This window comes from Haliotis asinina, chromosome 10 (genome assembly GCF_037392515.1).
Source record: "Haliotis asinina isolate JCU_RB_2024 chromosome 10, JCU_Hal_asi_v2, whole genome shotgun sequence".
NCBI lineage: Eukaryota > Metazoa > Mollusca > Gastropoda > Lepetellida > Haliotidae > Haliotis > Haliotis asinina.
The window spans coordinates 39473245-39488665 of NC_090289.1; the positions used below are offsets into that span (position 1 = coordinate 39473245).

The 15421-nt window shown below is 40.3% G+C and overlaps 2 protein-coding genes across 2 annotated transcripts; both read left to right on the forward strand.

Moving 5' to 3' along the window:
- The first annotated feature begins 232 nt into the window (after positions 1–232).
- LOC137298685 (complement C1q subcomponent subunit A-like) lies at positions 233–4936 on the forward strand. The gene is made up of 2 exons (XM_067830965.1): positions 233–452; positions 4530–4936. The coding sequence occupies exons 1-2, from the start codon at positions 233–235 to the stop codon at positions 4934–4936; spliced, it is 627 nt and encodes a 208-aa protein (XP_067687066.1).
- A 7541-nt stretch (positions 4937–12477) lies between these two features.
- LOC137298337 (uncharacterized) lies at positions 12478–14214 on the forward strand. The gene is made up of 2 exons (XM_067830549.1): positions 12478–12718; positions 13804–14214. The coding sequence occupies exons 1-2, from the start codon at positions 12478–12480 to the stop codon at positions 14202–14204; spliced, it is 642 nt and encodes a 213-aa protein (XP_067686650.1). The 3' UTR covers positions 14205–14214.
- The last annotated feature ends 1207 nt before the right edge of the window (positions 14215–15421 follow it).

Sequence of the window (15421 nt, forward strand, 5' to 3'; positions counted from 1 at the left end):
TTGGCAGGGCAAGTCTGGTTAATTATGCCACAAGTGCATATTTTGCAAACAAATACTTCATAATTATATTTCAAGTGGCTACTCAACTTTAAACAGGAAGAGACAAATACAAGCGGATGCACGTCAACGTGAAAACGGAGTAATGATATCAGATGTAACAGTGGCCCTTTCAAACGAGGTTATAAAGTACGCCCGGCTGTGTATTGTATACTTTCCATGACCAGTGATCAGGATGCGTTTTCTGCTTGTGTCAGCGCTGTTTGTTCTTGCTGCCTGTGCCAGCAACATGCCTGAATTGGACAACACACGGAATTGTGTTGTGGGCACTTTGTTCACCCATATTCTTCACCTGGAACGGACTATGAGTAGTCTGTCAACAGAACTGAAGTCCATGGCAACAAAGCAAGAATTAATGAAGTCCACTCTGCTCGCTAATATTTCTCTATCACTTGGTAAGTACCAAAATGTCGACTTTCAGAATGTAATTAGTGTTTGTGTGAGTATGGTTTTACGACGCTTCAGCAACATTACAGCAATGCTACAGTGACATCAGAAATGGGCTTCATACATTGTATCTGTGTGGGGAATCCGGAACCCGGACCTCCGGCGTTGCGAGCGAACGTTTTAACCACTTTGCTACCCCACCACCCCTAGAACGGAATGAACTCATCAGAGCTAAACGTATTCATTGTGTTCTTGTAGAAAATACACACACATAGACACACGGACACACGTACACATATTGATGCAACATGAAATAACCTGATTTTTTGGTTAGGTCTGCCACATGCATTGCTAGAGGCAATATCAAAGCACCGCCTACCATACCAAAAAAAAAACCCGTTAAAAGACTGATGTATATCTGTTTTTGTACTAGTAGTCCTATGCTGATGGTCAGCTAATGAGGACAACCTTATGTGTTGTGGAAAAACCGCATAGAAATGTCACTTAATGAATTGTTACACACTGTGTAAAAAGTAATTAGAATGCTATATACTAGGCGTCATTAATAAAGGGCCAAATGATATATAGCTCATGTAAAGTAACGTTTCTCACAAATAATAGAAGAAAGAATGTCATCATTGTGTCTAATGTGTTCACAAACGTGACACATCACAGAGAAAAAGGTTCACACAGCATGAGCAAACATCAGTTGTATAGACTAACCCACTATATTGAAAATGACAAACATGAAACACTCGGTCATTCAATATCTTGTGTATTCTCCTCGCGCGTTCAAGACACAGGTGCACCTTCTTCTCATGCTCCTCGTCATGTTGATAAGAAAACTTGCGGAATCGCATTCCATTCCTCTACTAGAGCTGTGCGGAGTCCTGGAGGATCCACTGGTATAAAAGCCACGCATTGCTTGTACGAATGGTATTGCTATAGGATCCAGAATCCTTTCCAGATAACACTATCCGGTAACATTACTGCTGACCACGTACAGTGGAGAACGTCCAGTGGGAATTATCCCTGCCCAAACCGACTCCCATCAAATCGGACATGCGTGACCACATTTGTATCTGTGGTTCACTCCCCATTACGATGATAAATCCTGTGCCGACCATCAGGAGAGAAGAAACTGAATCCGCTTTCATCTGTGAAGAGAACCAATCTCAAGCGCACCTGTCTGGAACGTGGTATTCGTGGTGGACCAGTGAGTGAGTATAGTTTCACTCCGCACTCAGCAATATTCCAGCTATATGGCGGTGGTCCGTAAATAATCGAGTCTGGACCAGACAGCCAGTGATCAACAACATGATCATCGATCTGCGCAATTGGGAACCGATGACATGTGTCAAAAAACGAAAGCAAAAACGAAGATGTAACAACCCTTAAAGATCACATATACTCTAGTAGGGTACAAATACAAAATCACTTGCTGTCGACATCGCTATAAATGAAACCCCGCCATTGAAACTGGTCATTTCGACCTTCAAATAACTTAAATCGACCTTTTTGTCAACAGTGCACAATTCTCAGCAGCAAACGAAATTTCAACCAATCAAAGCGGCGCGTCTCCATGACGTAACTGTAGGTATAGAAATGAGGGCCTGTGCAGTATTTATCTACATTTCGGGGATTAACCTATTTCGTTTACAGATTTGTACAAACCTGAAATCGCGAAAGCTGTTGTGAAAAATGAAAGCTATATGTTCTCACAATCTACTATCATTTAGTTTTGTCTCATGCTTTGCCCAGTTTTCAAGCTACAACCCTTGTTTTCATAGATGATTCTGTCAAAATCACTTGGTGTCGCTAGGTTGTAATCCGTGTTAGGTGGTATAAACCCTTAAGCAATACTACAGCAATGCTACAGCGGGTGACATCAGAAATGGGGCTTCACACATTGTATCCATGTGGGGAATCGAACCCGGCCCTCCGGCGTTACGAGAGAACGCTTTTACCACTTGGCTACCCCACCACCCCTTGAATTGAATGAACTCATCAGAGCTAAACGTATTCAATGTGGTATTATAGTTGACGTGTGCGTATAACATAAGCTAACCATTGGTACCTGGCCGTTTCATCAGAAAGCATCTGATTCATTTGCTAGAAGCACACTATTGCCTAAAGGTTCATTCCATTATACGCATTGTAATAAACATGTGACAAGGATGTGCAGCGCGTTTGAGTCCCGTGTCACACGAGGCAACAAGACACACGCGTGACGAATAGTGTTATCGTTGAATGTGATTGAAATTTGTTTGAATTCGGAATTTGCCAAAGGTGTGAGGGGATGAACTCCGTGATGGTTTGGTTGGTACTTGTTTTGTATATTTTTATGTTTTGTTTTTTTAACTTAAAGACGTGTTGGTTGTATGGGATTCCATGCGAACTAGAAGGCCAGATTTGATAAGTAATATACCACAGGCTTTAAATCTTGGGTGTTATTTAGTGGAGTTGGACGTATTCGTAGTGTCAGGAGAGTGTTTGTGTCCAGTTACCTCTGGAACACCTTCCCATCTTGTTTTTTGTGCATGCAGGCGTGGGGCTTGTTTGGGCGGTTCTGTTTCGTTGCAGTGTTATTTGACTATGTGGTATTTATTATTTTATTTTATGTAGACGGGAACCTATGACCTATTAGTAATCTCCTCTCTAATTTGGTTAGGTTTAGGTTTATGGTGGTTTTCAGACAAATGTTTTAAATTTGAATTTTGGTATTTACATTTCCATTTTTATGAGACTTCTTTGCTGCAAATATTGGCGAATTTCTAATATGTATATATATAGGTCCCTTGACATGCAGCATGAAATAACCCGATCGTTGGTTACGTGTGCCACATGCATGGTTAGAGGCAATTTCAAAGCGCCGCTTACCATATCGGAAATCATGGAAAGCCTAAGATCTCGTAACTTTCTCGTATCATTCGTACCTCATATGCTTAAGATAGGAGGTACCAATGCTGCGAGAAAAGTTACGAGACCTTAGGCTTACGAGAGGTTTGTGAAACGGGGCCACGATCTTCAGGCAGAACACTTCAATGTTAACAATGGAAGGTTGTCCAGGAGCACCGTTCGTCGCCAGCCAAACTCTTCTGTAGGCCACCTACACCACGTCCTAGACAGTTGCAGTTACATAACACAGTGTTCATCATGTACCTTTGATCTAAGACTGTTGAGATTGGTCGACATGCCTGTCCAACATACTCATTGGCGTCAAGCTACTGCCACCGTCTGTTATACCAGTAGCGCTCTGACTCACATCATAGCAAACAGCAAACCTGTCCAAAAAGCCTGTAGTCTAACTTTTTTAGCTAGTGTCAAAACGCGTCTCATTTTCAGCTGCGATTTCAAACAGTTTCGTGCCCAGTGAACGACAGTGAAAATGTATCAATGCATGTTTATCGTCCACCAATGTTCATGGATGGAGCGACTTGCACGTGCAAATCATTGACATTAGATTTTAGGTGGGTTTCTATAGCAAGAATCTGAATAAAAAATATGCCATTTACAACAGAAGATATCGGACGTTAAAGAACGAAACTATGACATTTCATGTGTTTTTCCATACTGTTAAGAAAGTTGGTAAGACATTTAGTTCCATAGATTTCAAGCAAAAACGAACATGTTACAACTCGTAGGTAATAATGTTTCCAATGCCTGAACCTTCATTTATGACGCCGAGTATATTTACAATTTCACGTAATACTGTTTATTTCTATTCAGGTGCCTTATATTTTCAATTTAGCATGAATTGTGGTGTTTGGTTGAAAGCTTAATACAACTGACAAATACTCTGAAACACATTATTCGTAGCTTAAAATGCCAGTTGAAAATGTACACATTGTAAATGACAAAAAAAATGTCGCATCGATTGATTCAACGTAATATTGACAGAATCGCTGGCACTTTTTTCTGTTTTACCTCACGTAGTGAATGCTCAATTTCCCTTCTTCTGGAGGCCATTGTGCTAATAGTCTGTACTTCTGTATTAACCCCTCTCCTCGTGTATATATTGATATTTACCGTGCATGTAATGACACACGAGTATAAACTAATCATGTGTTAAATAGCATGAATAGTTTGTTTTCAAGCACTTGACGTGACCTACAGCGTGTCTCTACAGTCAGACATCCAACAGATTGGTCAAAAGCCTTTCACATTTGACACCGTCGATTACAACCAGGGGAATGCCTACAACAAGGCCACTGGTATGTTCACAGCTCCCGTGTCTGGCACATACGTCTTCTGGGCAAATGTGATGACAAGATCGACTACTTACATGACCATCCGCATCTTCAAAGGAAGCACGGAGATTGGTCGTGGGTATATCGATCAAAAAGTAAACGGTGTAGCATCCATCGTCACCACTACCTACTTGGGCCAAGGAGACCAGGTCTGGACGGATGCTGATACCGCTCCGTCCACCATTCCTCTCCGCGGAGACAGATATTTAAGTTATGGCGGAACGCTCATTCGTGCCCATTAAAGGAGTCGGAATTTGGATGTATTCTGTGCACTGTAAACAATACTTAAATGCAGACTTGTATTAAATTTTTTGTGTCTGTTTTTATTATGGTTATCCAGAAGAATAGTTAGTGAGTGAGTGAGTTAACATTTAACGTCACATCGGCAGTATTGCAGCCATATCGTGACGAGAGCATTCTTAAAAAAGGAATCTATGTATATGATAAAAACCTGTCGACGACGGACAGTAAAACAACTAGAATATCACAATAAGAAATAAAACTAGCGTGAAAAGTTAAAACTAATATTCCTATTCAGACAATACAATATAAAAACAGGCTATATAGATCACCAACAACTGAAGGTAGATCACCATACTAGGGGCCATGGGGACTTACAGTACTTCTGCTACCTGCATGGTCCCTAGCTGGATTTACATCATCCCCTCAGTTGATGGTGATTGTAAGCAAGATTAGCCACAAATTAAAATGACACATATTCTACGGCTAAGACAAAATGGAAGATCAAATTTCACTTCAAATGTTTTGGGACTTACGTACCCTCTCAGGAGGACAATAACTTTACAGTGCTTTAACCCCCCTCGAGGATACAGCCACTAACACTGTAAGTTACTAATTCAAACTTCCAAGCATAAAATATTTATCTATTTACAATTCATTTAGCAAATCTAATTCTTTTAAAAATGCAATAATTAAATGAGAGCTAACAGAATTAAAAAGATCCTTCAAAGTTCGTGAATTAAAATATTTATCCCTTGTGATGGAATATTCAACACAGTCAAGCAGGACATGCTTGACTGTGATTCTTTCATCACAAGGGATACAAAACGGAGGATCTTCACCTTTTAATAAATACTCGTGAGTATACCTCGTATGGCCAATGCGATATCGTCGCATAATGACCTCCTCAAATCTGGACTGGCAACCCAAGTAAGTATAACCGATATAAGGTTTTATTTCATGTAATTTATTTATACCCACTTGTGTGTCCCACTTCTTCTGCATCAGATCACGGATATAAGATCTTATTGCAGCTTTATAATTCCATATAAGAAGTGGTGTCACAGATTTGCTGAGTGCTGCTTTAGCAGCAAGATCGGCCATTGTGTTACCAGAAATGCCAACGTGACTAGGTAACCAACAAAGAACAATGTCGCACTGGCCAGTAGCAAGATTATTGTACAATTCAATAATTTCTATTAAAAGTGGATGTTTACAAGAAATATTTTTAATAGCCTGAAGGCAAGAGAGAGAGTCTGAATAGATTATATACTGTTTATGTTTAGGGTGTCTTTGAATATATTGAAGAGCAGTTAATATGGCGTTAGCTTCTGCAGTAAAAATAGAGCTGTTATCGGGAAGTCTAGAAGATATTGTTCTCGATCCAATGACAGTGGCACAAGCTACTGCACCACCGTCCTTGGATCCATCTGTAAATAAGGGCTTGTAATTGGTATATTTATGTTTTAATTGATTATATTCTTGTTTATATTGTAATTCATTAGTTTCTGATTTTTTAAATGAAGTTAATGTTAGGTCAACTTGTGGCCTAACCAACTGCCAAGGAGGAGAAGAAAGGAGACGGGAGGGAGCTATGTTTTCCAGCTCAATTCTGGCCGAAGAAAGAAAGGGTTTAATTCTGTGTCCTAGAGGTGGAACAAGAGAAGACCTCTTGTCATACAAATTTTCATAAAGCGGATTGAACACACAGTCATAGGCTGGGTTAGATTTATTAGAATATAGTTTAGTAATGTATTGTAAAGACAGTTTTATACGGCGTTGTGAAAGAGATGATTCATCAGCCTCAACATAGAGACTGGCCACAGGTGAGGTTCTAAAAGATCCAAGACAAAGTCTTAGACCTTGGTGATGGACAGAATCTAATAGTTTGAGGTTGCTTTTACAGGCTCCACCATACACAATGGAGCCATAATCAAGTTTAGATCGTACCAATGATCTGTATAAGTGAAGGAGGGTAACTTGATCCCCTCCCCACTTTGAATTTGAAACAACCTTTAACAAATCTAGTGCCTTCAGACATTTAGCTTTAAGGGATTTAATGTGTGGCAAGAAGGTTACATGAGAATCGAAAATTAAACCCAGGAACTTGGCCTCCTTTACAACCTTGATGGGAGTGCCATTTAAAGATAGTTCAGGGTCCTTATGCGGCTTATATTTTCTACAAAAATGTATGCAATTAGTTTTGGATTTAGAAAATTTGAAGCCATTTTCAAGACACCATTTATTTATTTTGTTCAAACATAACTGCAGTTGTCTTTCAATAGTGTGCACATTTTTACCACGACAAGAAATATTAAAATCATCCACAAATAATGATCCATCAATTGAATCATTTAAAACCTTGGATAAACTGTTGATCTTAATACTAAACAAAGTGACAGACAAAATACTACCTTGAGGGACACCCTGATCCTGATTGTAATGATCAGACAGGGTAGAACCTACTCGGACTTGAAATTGCCTGTCTTTTAAAAACTCTGATATAAAAAGAGGCAAACGACCTCTCAATCCAAATTCATGTAAATCCCTCAAAATACCATGCTTCCAGGTCGTATCATAAGCTTTCTCAAGATCAAAGAAAATTGATACAGCATGTTGTTTATTTACGATTGCATTTTTCACGAAGGATTCTAAACGTACCAAATGATCAATGGTACTGCGATTTTTCCTGAAACCACACTGAATATTTGTAATGAGATTATTGGTTTCAAAGATACCAAACTAATCTATTGTTCACCATACGTTCCATGGTTTTACAGACACAGCTAGTGAGAGATATCGGTCTGTAATTCGACGGATCTGTATGATCCCTGCCAGGCTTTGGTATTGGGACTACAATGGCATAACGCCACGAAGGAGGAAATGCTCCAGCCGTCCATATTTTGTGAAATATATCTAAAAGTGTAACCAGACATGGTTCAGGCAAATGTTTCAGTAGCTGATAATGAATATTGTCATCACCTGCTGCAGTGTCATGAGCTTGGTCAAGAGCTGTATATAACTCATGTAATGAGAAAAATTCATTATAATCTTCACCATTATTTGATTCGAAATTAAGTTTTTGTCTTTTCCTGCTGTTTCTGATATCTCTGAAACTCAGGGACATAATTTGCGATGAAGAATTTTTGGCAAGTGTTTCGCCAATTTTTATTTGCAATATGAGACTTGTCAGTAAAAAATTTATCACCATCTTTGAGATGGTGAACTGAAGATTTAGAACCTTTACCTTTAATTCTTTGAACCATGTTCCATACCTTGGACATTGGCGTGCGCGAATTAATCCTGGAAACGTAGTTCCTCCAAGATTGCCGTTTGTTTTGTTTGAAGGTACGACGGGCTTTCGCATTGAGGATTTTAAACTTATTCAAGTTGTGGACAGTTGGATGATAGCGGAAATAATTTTCCGCCTTTTTCCTCGCTTTTCTGGCTTGCCTACAATCGGAATTGAACCATGGTTTCCGTACATGTGGAGCAGTAGAAGACCTTGGTATACACTCATCAGCTATTTCATTTAAAGTGTCAGAAAAAAGCCGAATAGGATCAGTTACTTCACTGAAACACTGCGGCCGTAGTTTAGATGTGCATAACGTTTTAAATAACGACCAGTCTGCCTTGGAAAAATTCCATCTTGTATAAGATGGAGAATCAGATGGATTAGTTGCTGTTAAGATAGTTGGAAAGTGGTCACTTCCACAGAGGTCACTGTGGACTGACCACTCAAATTCATTTAGTAGAGAAGGGTCTGCAAGAGACAGATCCAGAGAAGAGTAGGTGCCAGTTGCAGGGTGCAGATAAGTGCTTGAATCATCATTGTATATACACAAGACATTATTGGCTATAAAATCTTCCAGTATTTTACCTTTAGAGTTCGTATTTGTACCACCCCAAATCGGGTTATGTCCATTGAGATCACCCATTAAAATACAAGGTTTAGGAAGTTGGTCATAGAGAGCTTGAAGATCAGACTGCTGGAGTGCTGAAGAAGGTGAAATATACAGAGAGCATAGTGTAAAGGTAACGTGAAGAGTTAGTCTCACTGCAACAGCTTGGAGACTAGTTGTGAGTGTTACAGGACTATGGATAACATCCTGTTTTACAAGAATTGAAAACCCTCCAGTGGCCCTATCACCTGGAGGTGAAAAACAATTATATGAAGTGAACTGACGTAGATCAAAAGCGTCTGTCTCCTTCAGATAGGTTTCCTGGAGACAGAAAGCGGATGGTGCAAAATCCTGGACAAGTAGCTGTAACTCGTTGAAATTGGTCCTTAGACCTCTACAGTTCCACTGTACACTATTTTTGGAATGGATTATCGTTTGGGCGGGTTGATTGGGGATCTACCCCGTACTTTTTTTTAGGGTGACAAGCTGTGTGCCCTTGATTGGACGTTTTCGGACACGTCCATGTCCTCAAGTGATCCGTATTTATTATAAAGCTTAATTCTGTTTTCAGACCCTTTTGGGGCTCTGCCACTTTGCTTTTTTGAAGAATCAGGCATAGGTTTAGTTTTTCCTTTAGGAATTTGTTGAACATTTGACAAAGATTGAGACCTTGCAGGTGGCTGTGATGATGAATCATGATCCGAAGCTGGCCCTGATTGACTTTGCGACATGCGAGGAAGTAGCTCAGCGGTCTGAGTGGAAATAGCGGGTGAAAAAACCTCTGGAGAATCAGTGTGCACCCAAGTCAAGTTTGTTTGAGCAGCTGAAGAAGACTTAGAAGCCTTAGAGGATGGTTCAGATGATGGTTTTGTTTTAGAAGCATATGTTTCTTGTGGATCGCATCTTTGAACAAGTTGTTTCGCTTCGGCAAAGCTGATATTTTGAGTAAATTTTAGTTTGTTTATTTCCATCTGGTACTTCCAAATCGGACACTCTTTTGAGAAAGACGAATGGTCTCCTGAACAATTGGTGCATTTCTTGTAATTACTGTCACAGTCTTCTGTTGTGTGGGTCTTCTCACCGCAGTGAGCACACACAACAGACAATGTGCAGGAATTTACACCGTGACCATACTTTTGACACTTGAAACATCTGAGTGGATTAGGAATAAACGTTTCCACTTTGATGTGACAGTATCCGGCCTTTATTGATTTTGGAGCCGTTGGAGTGGAAAATGAAAATAAATAGGTGTTGGTTTGTTGGATCTGGTTGTTTCTTCGGGTTGTGAAACGTTTGACAAATAACACACCTTGGTCCTTCATCTCTGCAGCAATGTCAATTTCCAGCATATCAGCAAATAGTCTATCACGGTCTCTCACAATACCCTTACTAGTGTTAAGAGTACGGTGAGGAGAGACTGACACTGGAATGCCTACAAATGATTTTGTTGAAAGGAGATTGGTTGCCTGTTGCCTCCTATTACACTCAACAAGCAAAGAACCTGTTCGTAAACGTCTAACGTTTCTAACATCACCTGCAATGCCCTGTATGCCTTTTGATACCGCAAAAGGGTTCAGTTTTAACGGAGTGTTGTCAGTGGTCTCAATTACAATAAACCGTGGCCAGTAGTCAATGGATGTGGACAGTCCTTGGTCTTCAACATCAGGATCAGTAGTATCAAGAGGACGTTTTGTTTTTTTGAGGGGAGTTTCGTAAGCCATGGTAAGTTTATATTGTTTCATGTTCCGAGCTCCCCACCCGCCACGGAGTATCGCAAGGACAGTGCTAAAAGCAGGCGGGTTTCCTGCCTGCAGCACCAAGGATACCCGGATGATATACTCAAGCAGAATAACACAAAAGTAATTATTCCACTTGATTGGCCCATGAGCCACTGCCTTCTGGACATAGGACTCTAGGCAAGTTACGAAATTTGAATTGTACAAACGAAATACAAATGAATCATCATGAAGCCAAGACATTTAAATATTTTCTCAAATTTGTGAACAACATTTACATGTACAGGGCTTAGCATGACCAGCCAATTGGTTGAACCGGGCCCATTCAACCACCCGTCTAGGTGAAGTCAGGGCCAAAGTGGTGTGTTGAGCAATAGGAGCAATAGTCCTGCTCCCATGCTCTCAACCACCAGGATCCCTTCCTCCACCGACACAGGGACGCAACCCACGGCAAACGGGTTGGTGGACCAAATATCCCCCCGGGTCCACTACGGGGGTGTCGGCGAGCTCTTGGCGTTACCCAGCACCCACCATTAGGAGGTGGCTCGCCACGGGTGCCAGAAGAATAGTTAATGAGTATGTGTATGTTTAATGCAGTTCCTTCATATTTTGTCAGCGTAAGAGGTTATAACATTTAATCGGAGATACTGTCACCGACCAAGGTTAAAATTAGGAAGCTTATCAGGGGGAAATGATGCTATGTTTTCACCTGAAATACGCGTGTGAAAATCTTTAGCGTTTAAACTGACTTAAATGGGATATATTTGTGGTAAGACGTTTCGTCACGTGTCAAAGGTCATGGAGTCTGACCTCCGGATACTACACCACTTCTTAAATATTATAAAGGCGACTTCCTTATGTCATAAAATGTAGTACGGTGACCAAGGGAGACAATGCTGTTTAAATTATACCTCTATGAATATGTCTGAAAGCGCAACATGTCTCAACCAAACTGTCAGTGAAAACAGATGAGATTGAACTTAGGTAACCCTTGTGCATGAACTAATCTCACGATAAACTCGGCAGTATCACTCGAAGACAATGTTCGAGTCGCATGCGTTGTACTCAGGGCACCATTGATGCCAACTAACTTGCTTAGTCACAGCCCTCAGAAAGTAGTGTTCTGACTAGAATATTATTTCCATATTTGTGTGTATTCCAATACAAACCTGGCATTTCACAGGTTGTTACTAAGTTCAGTATTTGTATACTTTTCCCTGTGTTTTTCGAGTTATTTTCACAATGGTCGTGCTTCCTCACGACGACTCTACTCTGTATTATGTAAATATACAAAATGAAGTATAGCGTTGATATGGACGTGCTGACAGAGGAGTATCAGTCACAGGTACATATTATTTATGTATAGGCTTGTCATCATATACCACAGTTATAAAGAGTTAGAGTAAGTGAGTATAATTTCACGTGGCCTTGAGCAATATTCCAACACTATCACGACAGGGGACACCAGTAATGGGCTTCGGTGTGAAGAGCGAACTCTTTAACCACCAGGCTACACCACCGCCCAATTGAAAGTTAGGATGCATGAATTTTAGAGACAACTTGAAAGACAGCCCTCCCTCAGGTCGACCAGCAACGTCCCTCAATCAGAAAAATGACTGACTAGCTAAAACGTAAAAATGAATGAACATAGAATAACAACCAGACAAACAATTATAGCATTAAAAACAAACGCACATACATACAAACTAATAAAAATACAAATCTATAATGGGCTGTTTTCTTTATGAAATTCGATGACAATGACAGATGATACCAAGGTAAAACATATGATACAGGATGTACGTCATTGGGAAACGGGCGAATGATATTGTAGTTACACACTCAAACGAGGTTATAAAACACGTACGGCTCGGTGTTGCCCTATACGTTCCATGACCAGTGATGATGATGCGTTATTTGCTTGTGCTGCTGCTGTTTGTTCTTGCTGTCTGTGCCGGCAACTTGCCTGAATTGAACAAAAGAGAGAATTGTGTTGTGAGCAGTTTGGTTAACCACATTCATCAACTGGGACGGACTGTGGCAAATCTGTCAACAGAACTGAGGTCCATGAAATCAAAGCAGGAAAAAATGCAATCCACCCTACAGGACAAGGACGCACTGCTCGCTAATATTACACGATCCCTTGGTAAGTATAGTCATGTTTCCTCTAAGATTGGAATGAACTCATCAAAGTTAACTTTTTAAACATAGCCTCTCTTGGCGCCGTCATACCACCAGGGAAACTTAGGATTAACCTGAGACAAACTGGAACATTGTCACTTGAAGTGAGTTTTAAGATATTCGACATTGTATGTGCTTCTGGGGTATGGGGATTTAGTGAATATGAAGAAGACTTGTCGTAACTTGTAAATTATTTCGAAACGTCGGAACTCAGACGCCGAATGGTATATCCTGTGGTCAATGAGGTCAGTTCCCGTTTTTAACAATTAAGCCGTATGATTTGCTGTTAATTATGGACAATATTGGTTTTCTACCATGGACTTCGACTGTTACATATTTCTCCTTAATTCTGTTTTGTCTATCTATCACAAATTGTTGGAATCGTTTTGTTTATACATGGACTTACTTTAAAACTCGCTCAGTCGATATTTTTAAGCAAAAAGCAGATCAACACTAGAAAATTTGTCACTTTGTGGTTCATATGGAGGGTTCAAGCGTCTTTTGACACCTGGAAAATATCCTCTTGAAGAGGTCGATTTTATTCAGTCAAATGACTGGATGGATGTTTAATAGGGTTGAAATACAACGAAGGGAAATGTCATTCGATTAATACAGTTCTGAGGACTAGCCGTATATGTCAAAATAGTCTTGCAGAAGAATATACAGTATACAGTACCAGTGTCCTTGAACAAATATAATGCTACCTCGACTAAGATACGTCATAACGAACACTAGTAATTCATCAATATTTGTTCCTGATACATTTGATTATTTCAGCTTGAAGGTAATTTCGTGTAATTTGGACATTATTGTGAATATAACTGATAATTATTTTAGAATAGAATATAGACAAACCTACAAGATGTGCGAGGATGGTATGCATGCATACATGCATTGTGAGTATTGGAACCATATCATAAGCCAAAATAAAACTACTGGGCAAAAGAAGGTTGTCCCCAGTGTCACTTGACCAAAAGTGTTGGTATTTAGCATACACGAAATACAAACAAGTCATAAACTAATGCATGTGCATAAATGCTTTGTTTTTAGCGACTCAAATGACTGATGTGGCCTACAGCGTGTCTCTACAGTCAGACATCCAGCAGATTGGTGAAAAACCTCTTACATTTGACATGGTCGATTACAAGGGCAATGCTTACAACAAGACCACTGGTATGTTCACAGCCCCCGTGTCTGGTACCTACGTCTTCTGGGCAAATGTGATGATAAGATCGACTAGGCGCATGACCATCCGCATCATGAAAGAACACACAATGATTGCTCGTGGGTATATCACTACCCAAGGGCACGGTGTAGCATCCATCGTCACCACTACCTACTTGGGCCAAGGAGACCAGGTTTGGATGGATGCTCTAATCGGTTCGTTCACCATTCCTCTCCGTGGAAACAAATGTTCAAGTTATGGTGGAACTCTCATTCGTGCCCAATAATGGAGCCGGGATTTCGATGTATTCTGTACAGTGTTTCGAATACATAGATAAAGAAATGTAGATTTAGTTCTTGTTTTGCTTTTTATTTTCAGTCATGCTTATCATAAAAATACGAATGAAAAGGTGTTTGTTAAATACATGTTACGTCGTTGTATGCCACAAAGTGTCAAAAGGTGACTGGGGTAGTGGCGTAGCCAGATGGTCAAAGCGTCCATTTGTCACGCCGAAGACTCGGGTTCGATTCCCTACTTTGGGACAATATGGCTGGCTGTATTCATTAAAGCCTCTGAAATCGGTCTCCCTGACACAGGGTAAGCATGTCTTCGCATTTAGTGTTGTTGGAATAGCGAAAGTCTAGTGATTAAAGCGTTGGCTCGTTTTGACAAAGACACGCTTCCCCACGTGGGTACAATGTAGCAAGCCTATTTCTGGTTCACCCCTATGATGTTTTTTAAAAAGTGCTAAAAGCGGCGTACAGCTATACTCACTCAGATGATCGTAGCCCGTTTGCATCCATCACAAATACACGTGAAACCACAATTACTCGTTCAAATCAAACGAAAACCGCTATCCCTTCGGATATCCCTCATAATGACTGGGCTGGAACACTGGTCCAATGTCAGGCAAGTCACATACACATCCTTGGGCATACAGTTAGAGTGTTGATACTTATTCCAACACTAGGTTTTAAGACGGATTTACAGTGACTAACAGAATTTTCCCAAATTTCAATTGTGTCCAATGAAATCTGCTTCTATTCGCCAACGTTTACACACACACACGCACACACACACACACAGAGAGAGAGAGAGAGAGAGAGAGAGAGATAGAGATAGAGAGAGAGAGAGAGAGAGAGAGAGAGAGAGAGAGAGAGAGAGAAACTTCTGGCATTTAAAACACCTTAAAGGATTGGGTATATAGGTGTCTACATTGATGTGACAATAGCCTGCCTTTACTGATCTGGAAGCTGTTGGAGAGGAAAATGAAAATAGGTACGTATTTGTCTGAATGGTCTCCTGGTTTTTCCGTGTTGTAAAACGCTTAACATATGTGACCCCTTGATCTTTCATTTCTGAAACAATATCAAATTCAGCCATGTCGGCAAATAATCCATCTCTATCCCTGATGATTCCTTTGCTTGTGTTAAGTGTCCTATGCGGAGATACCGATACTGGAATGCCGACGAATGTGGTGGTAGACATCAGGTTAGTTGTCTG